Source organism: Oncorhynchus clarkii, chromosome 10 (assembly GCF_045791955.1).
Source record: "Oncorhynchus clarkii lewisi isolate Uvic-CL-2024 chromosome 10, UVic_Ocla_1.0, whole genome shotgun sequence".
Taxonomy (NCBI): Eukaryota; Metazoa; Chordata; class Actinopteri; order Salmoniformes; family Salmonidae; genus Oncorhynchus; species Oncorhynchus clarkii.
Window position 1 is genome coordinate 78037193 of NC_092156.1, and position 7631 is coordinate 78044823.

The window sequence follows — 7631 nt, forward strand, 5'->3', positions numbered from 1 at the left end:
TTGAATGCATTGGAATGTAATTTAGAGGGAGAGAGAATTTGACTGGAATTAACCCAAACCCTGAGGCACACTTCACTGCATCTCTACTCTGCAGTGTGAACACACACTAAAGGCCCTCCCCACCCATTCAGCGTGTCATAGAGAGGGAGGTATAGACGGAGGGAGGGAGAGCTCAGGTACAGTCACGCATCCCAGAGGAGGGAGAGAGAGAGAGAGAGAGAGAGAGAGAGAGAGAGAGAGAGAGAGAGAGAGGAGGTACAGTCACGCATCCCAGAGAGAGAGAGAGAGAGGGTATATTCATAGCTCAGAGCGAGGCTGCACTAGAGAGATAAGGCTCAAACTGACTGCAGATAGAACAACAGACAGACAGAGAGAGCGAAACGGAGAGAAACAATGAACCGATTCGTGTCGTTGGTGTTGCTGTGGACCCTGGCGGTCCTGTCCTCTACCGGGCCGGTTACCGGGGCTGAGGAAGGGGAGATCTCGTTCGAGTATCACCGGTATGAGGAACTACGGAAGGCTCTCGTTTCGGTATGGCTGCAGTGTCCATCAATCACGCGCATCTATACGGTGGGGGAGAGCTTCGAGGGCCGCGAGCTGCTGGTCCTGGAGATGTCAGACAACCCCGGGACGCACGAGGCTGGTCAGTGACACCCCCGTTCCCCGTCTCTCTTTATTAAAACCGGTCGACCTTTTTCATAAGACGGTAATATAGCTCCACGGTAGCGCTGCTGTGGCGACGCCTGGTCTGTTTATACAGCCCTGTTTTAGTGCAGAATGACTAGTCCCTGTTTTAGCGGAGAATGACTAGTCTGATTATACAGTCCTGTTTTAGTGCAGAATGACTAGTCTGTTTATACAGCCCTGTTTTAGTGCAGAATGACTAGTCCCTGTTTTAGCGCAGAATGACTAGTCTGATTATACAGTCCTGTTTTAGTGCAGAATGACTAGTCTGATTATACAGTTCTGTTTTAGCGCAGAATGACTAGTCCCTGTTTTAGCGCAGAATGACTAGTCTGTTTATACAATCCTGTTTTAGCGCAGAATGACTAGTCCCTGTTTTAGCGCAGAATGACTAGTCTGTTTATACAGTCCTGTTTTAGTGCAGAATGACTAGTCTGTTTATACAGTCCTGTTTTAGTGCAGAATGTCTAGTCCCTGTTTTAGCGCAGAATGACTAGTCTGTTTATACAGTCCTGTTTTAGCGCAGAATGACTAGTCCCTGTTTTAGCGCAGAATGGCTGTCTGTAACAGAGGCTACACGTCTGTTTTATGGTGTCAGGCAGGGCGGGCAGGCTGTATGCCACACTGCCTAGTAACGGGGTTAGATGATGATGCTGCCTGCGCAGGTGTGTCGTTGTAATGAGGACCGCAGTGTGTGTGTGTGATGTGTGTGTGTTTTGAGGGGGTGTTGGATGGTTGTTGAAGCAAGGCATCGCCGCCATTTTACAGGAGGAGAGGGACTCACGATATAGGTGCTCCCGGAAGCAGGCCGGGATGCTGAACCAACCGTGATCGCTCTGGCTCTGATCAGACAGTCACGGCAAATGGAAGCCACCGTCAGATGAATTCATCTGTCTCATCGTCTTTATTCACACCGTCATAGCGACAGTCTGAGCCGTTATTAAACACTATGACTCATACCTTTACAATTAGAGAACAGCTGTTTGATGTAAATGGCCTATAGAAAGTAGAATAGAAATAGGAAGTAAGGAAGTAAGGACACGAAGGAAGGAAGTAAATATGTGTCTACTTCATTAACCCCCTAGGGTCAGTTGATGTATCAGTCACCATGACAACAGCGATAGTGCTGTCTGCACGCTTGCCACTCTGTCTGCCTGTCTGTCTGGTTGCTAGGCTACAGGTGTTAGGGTTACAGTATTATATCACCTATAGTGATGTCACTTACAGACCCCGTTGATTGACAGATGTAGGCTGAAGAACAACAGGTGACGTGTGTGTGTGTGTGTGTGTGTGTGTACACCTTAGCCACGTACACCTGTGTGTGTGTGTGTGTGTGTGTGTGTGTGTGCGTGTGCGTGTGCGTGTGTGTGTGTGTGTGTGTGCGTGCGTGCGTGTGTGTGTGTGTGTGTGTGTGTGTGTGTGAGAGAGAGAGAGAGAGAGACAGATGAAGGTACAGTTGAAGTCAGAAGTTTACATTCATCTTAGCCTAATACATTTAAACTCAGTTAGTACATATTCCCTGTTTTAGGTCAGTTAGGATCACCACTTTATTTTAAGAATGTGAAATGTCAGAATAATAGTAGAGAGAATGATTTATTTCAGCTTTTATTTCTTTCATCACATTCCCAGTGGGTCAGAAGTTTACGTACACTCAATTAGTATTTGGTAGCATTGCCTTTAAATTGTTTAACTTGGGTCAAACGTTTCGGGTAGACAATAACCCACAATAAGTTGGGTGAATTTTGGCCCATTCCTCCTGATAGAGCTGGTGTAACTGAGTCAGGTTTGTAGGCCTCCTTGCTCGCACACGCTTTTTCAGTTCTACCCACAAATTTTCTATAGGATTGAAGTCAGGGCTGTGTGATGGCCAATCCAGTACCTTGACTTTGTTGTCCTTAAGCCATTTTGCCACAACTTTGGAAGTATGCTTGGGGTCATTGTCCATTTGGAAGACCCATTTGCGACCAAGCTTTAACTTCCTGTCTGATGTCTTGAGATCTTTCTTCAATATATCCACATCATTTTCTTCCCTCTATTTTGTGAAGTGCACCAGTCCCTCCTGCAGCAAAGCACCCCCACAACATGACGCTACCACCCCCGTGCTTCACGGTTGGGATGGTGTTCTTTGGCTTGCAAACCTCCCCCTTTTTCCTCCAAACATAACAATGGTCATTATGGCCAAACAGTTCTATTTTTGATTCATCAGACCAGAGGACATTTCTCCAAAAAGTACGATCTTCGTCCCCATGTGCAGTTGCAAACCGTAATCTGGCTTTTTTATGGTGGTTTTGGAGCAGTGGCTTCTTCCTTGCCAAGCGGCCTTTCAGGTTATGTTGATATAGGACTCATTTTACTGTGGATATAGATACTTTTGTACCTGTTTCCTCCAGCATCTTCACAAGGTCCTTTGCTGTTGTTCTGGGATTGATTTGCACTTTTCGCACCAAAGTACGTTGATCTCTAGGAGACAGAATTTCTCCTTTCTGAGCGGTATGACGGCTGCGTGGTCCCATGGTGTTTATACTTGCTTACTATTGTTTGTACAGTCGTGACCAAAAGTTTTGAGGATGACACAAATATACATTTTTACAAAGTTTGCTGCTTCAGTGTCTTTAGATATTTTTGTCAGATGTTACTATGGATACTGAAGTACAATTACAAGCATTTCATAAGTGTCAAAGGCTTTTATTGACAATTACATGAAGTTGATGCAAAGAGTCAATATTTGCAGTGTTGACCCTTCTTTTTCAAGACCTCTGCAATCCGCCCTGGCATGCTGTCAATTAACTTCTGGGCCACATCCTGACTGATGGCAGCCCATTCTTGCATAATCAATGCTTGGAGTTTGTCAGAATTTGTTTTTGTTTGTTTATCCACCCGCCTCTTGAGGATTGACCACAAGTTCTCAATGCGATTAAGGTCTGGGGAGTTTCCTGGCCATGCACCCAAAATATCGATGTTTTGTTCCCAGAGCCACTTAGTTATCACTTTTGCCTTATGGCAAGGTGCTCCATCATGCTGAAAAAGGCATTGTTCGTCACCAAACTGTTCCTGGATGGTTGGGAGAAGTTGCTCTTGGAGGATGTGTTGGTACCATTCTTTATTCACAGCTGTGGTCTTAGGAACAATTGTGAGTGAGCCCTTGGCTGAGAAGGCATGACACGGGACTGATATTGGTAGCGCTCACCTTGTCTTCCCCAGACAAGCTTTTTTCCGGATGCCCCAAACAATCGGAAAGGGGATTCATCAGAGAAAATGACTTTACCCCAGTCCTCAGCAGTCCAATCCCTGTACCTTTTTCAGAATATCAGTCTGTCCCTGATGTTTTTCCTGGAGAGAAGTGGCTTCTTTGCTGCCCTTCTTGACACCAGGCCATCCTCCAAAAGTCTTCGCCTCACTGTGCGTGCAGATGCACTCACACCTGCCTGCTGCCATTCCTGATCAAGCTCTGTACTGGTGGTGCCCCGATCCCGCAGATGAATCAACTTTAGGAGACGGTCCTGGCGCTTGCTGTACTTTCTTGGGCGCCCTGAAGCCTTCTTCACAACAATTGAACCGCTCTGCTTGAAGTTCTTGATGATTCGATAAATGGTTGATTTAGGTGCAATCTTACTGGCAGCAATATCCTTGCCTGTGAAGCCCTTTTTGTGCAAAGCAATGATGACGGCACGTGTTTCCTTGCAGGTAACCATGGTTGACAGAGGAAGAACAATGATTCCAAGCACCACCCTCCTTTTGAAGCTTCCAGTCTGTTATTCAAACTCAAACAGCATGACAGAGTGATCTCCAGCCTTATCCTCGTCAACACTCACACCTGTGTTAACGAGAGAATCATTGACATGATGTCAGCTGGTCCTTTTGTGGCAGTGCTGAAATGCAGTGGAATTGTTTTGGGGGGGGATTCATGGCAAAGAGGGACTTTGCAATTAATTGCAATTCATCTGATCACTCTTCATAACATTCTGGAGTGCATAACGTGTATAAGCTTGAGTCACGATGTGTGTTGGTTATTGGTTCCTGATGAGTTTCCATCCTGTACATGCAGCTCAGCTCCCGTCTCCGGGGGCAACCAGCCTCCCACCCTCCAATGCACACACGCTGTAGAAACACCAGAGAGATGGATAGAGAGAGAGAGAAAGAAATGGGAGGGAAAGAGAAAGAGAGAGAGATAGAAAGAGAGAGGGGGAGTGAAAGGGGGGAGGAGAAGAGAGAGAGAGAGGGGAAGAGAAAGGGGAGGGGAAGAGAGAGAGAGAGAGAGATAGAAAGAAAGAGAGAGGGGAAGAGAAAGGGGGAGGGGAAGAGAGAGAGAGAGTGAGAGAGAGATATAAAGAGAGAGAGAGAGAGAGAGGGGAAGAGAAAGGGGGGAGGTAAGAGAAAGAGATAGAACGAGAGAGAGAGAGGGGAAGAGAAAGGAGGAGGGGGAGAGAGAGAGAGATAGAGAGAGGGGAAGAGAAAGGGGGAGGGGAAGAGAGAGAGAGAGGGGAAGAGAAAGGGGGAGGGGAAGAGAGAGAGAGGGGAAGAGAAAGGGGAAGAGAGAGAGAGGGGAAGAGAAAGGGGAAGAGAGAGAGAGAGAGAGAGAGAGAGAGAAAGAGGGGAAGAGAGAGAGAGAGAGAGAGAGAGGGGAAGAGAGAGAGAGAGAGAGAGAAAGGGGAAGAGAGAGAGAGAGAGGGGAAGAGAAAGGGGAAGAGAGAGAGAGAGAGGGGAAGAGAAAGGGTGGCAGGGGAAGAGAGAGACGTTCTCTCCTCTATTTATTTTCATGTTTTCATGTCTGTTTCTGTCCATGTTCTGTGTTTGATCCGTTCTGTCTGAGAGGTGATGGGTCTTTAAGGTGAATCTGAAATAGCTGTGGTTGTCGTGACGACAGATCGGCTTAGTGCTGTGAGCTGCCTGCCTCCCTTCGGGTCGGCCATCTGTCAGGATAGTGTCTCTCTCTCTCTGTGTGTGTGGGTAGGGGCGGGTGGGGGTTGTGTGGTGTGTTTGTGTGTGTGGGTAATCAGTTGACAGGAAGTAAATAATTCTACTGCATTCAGCCACATCACAAACAGTACAAACTATAGGGACTGAAGTAGAGACCAGTTATAACCAGCCACATCACAAACAGTACAAACTATAGGGACTGAAGTAGAGACCAGTTATAACCAGCCACATCACAAACAGTACAAACTATAGGGACTGAAGTAGAGACCAGGTAGAACCAGCCACATCACAAACAGTACAAACTATAGGGACTGAAGTAGAGACCAGTTATAACCAGCCACATCACAAACAGTACAAACTATAGGGACTGAAGTAGAGACCAGTTATAACCAGCCACATCACAAACAGTACACACTATAGGGACTGAAGTAGAGACCAGTTATAACCAGCCACATCACAAACAGTACAAACTATAGGGACTGAAGTAGAGACCAGGTGGAACCAGCCACATCACAAACAGGACAAACTATAGGGACTGAAGTAGAGACCAGTTATAACCAGCCACATCACAAACAGGACAAACTATAGGGACTGAAGTAGAGGCCAGGTGGAACCAGCCACATCACAAACAGGACAAACTATAGGGACTGAAGTAGAGGCCAGGTGGAACCAGCCACATCACAAACAGGACAAACTATAGGGACTGAAGTAGAGACCAGTTATAACCAGCCACATCACAAACAGTACAAACTATAGGGACTGAAGTAGAGACCAGGTAGAACCAGCCACATCACAAACAGGACAAACTATAGGGACTGAAGTAGAGACCAGTTATAACCAGCCACATCACAAACAGTACAAACTATAGGGACTGAAGTAGAGACCAGTTATAACCAGCCACATAACAAACAGTACAAACTATAGGGACTGAAGTAGAGACCAGTTATAACCAGCCACATCACAAACAGGACAAACTATAGGGACTGAAGTAGAGACCAGTTATAACCAGCCACATCACAAACAGTACACACTATAGGGACTGAAGTAGAGACCAGGTGGAACCAGCCACATCACAAACAGGACAAACTACAGGGACTGAAGTAGAGACCAGGTGGAACCAGCCACATCACAAACAGGACAAACTATAGGGACGGAAGTAGAGACCAGGTAAAACCAGCCACATCACAAACAGGACAAACTATAGGGACTGAAGTAGAGACCAGGTAAAACCAGCCACATCACAAACAGGACAAACTATAGGGACTGAAGTAGAGACCAGGTAGAACCAGCCACATCACAAACAGGACAAACTATAGGGACTGAAGTAGAGGAGACCAGGTAGAACCAGCCACATCACAAACAGGACAAACTATAGGGACTGAAGTAGAGACCAGGTGGAACCAGCCACATCACAAACAGGACAAACTATAGGGACTGAAGTAGAGGAGACCAGGTAGAACCAGCCACATCACAAACAGGACAAACTATAGGGACTGAAGTAGAGACCAGTTATAACCAGCCACATCACAAACAGTACACACTATAGGGACTGAAGTAGAGACCAGGTGGAACCAGCCACATCACAAACAGGACAAACTATAGGGACTGAAGTAGAGACCAGTTATAACCAGCCACATCACAAACAGGACAAACTATAGGGACTGAAGTAGAGACCAGGTAGAACCAGCCACATCACAAACAGGACAAACTATAGGGACTGAAGTAGAGACCAGGTAGAACCAGCCACATCACAAACAGTACAAACTATAGGGACTGAAGTAGAGACCAGGTAGAACCAGCCACATCACAAACAGGACAAACTATAGGGACTGAAGTAGAGACCAGGTAGAACCAGCCACATCACAAACAGGACAAACTGTAGGGACTGAAGTAGAGACCAGGTAGAACCAGCCACATCACAAACAGTACACTATAGGGACTGAAGTAGAGACCAGGTAGAACCAGCCACATCACAAACAGGACAAACTGTAGGGACTGAAGTATCAGAGTGATATGTAAATGTTTCAGTA

General features: G+C 46.4%; 1 protein-coding gene across 5 annotated transcripts in view; it reads left to right on the forward strand.

The window, feature by feature from the left end:
- Positions 1-226: 226 nt before the first annotated feature.
- Positions 227-7631, forward strand: part of LOC139419168 (carboxypeptidase E) — a 32711-nt gene continuing 25306 nt past the window's right edge. For 4 of the 5 annotated variants that reach the window (XR_011635387.1, XR_011635389.1, XR_011635388.1 and 1 more), the window contains exon 1: positions 285-643. Coding sequence is in view for 1 of the 5 variants with exons in the window: in XM_071169150.1 (XP_071025251.1) it covers positions 394-643 (250 nt within the window). In the remaining 4 variants the exon portion in view is untranslated. Of the gene's footprint in view, positions 644-7631 lie in introns of all 5 variants that reach the window. The other variant, XM_071169150.1, reaches the window with a different exon arrangement.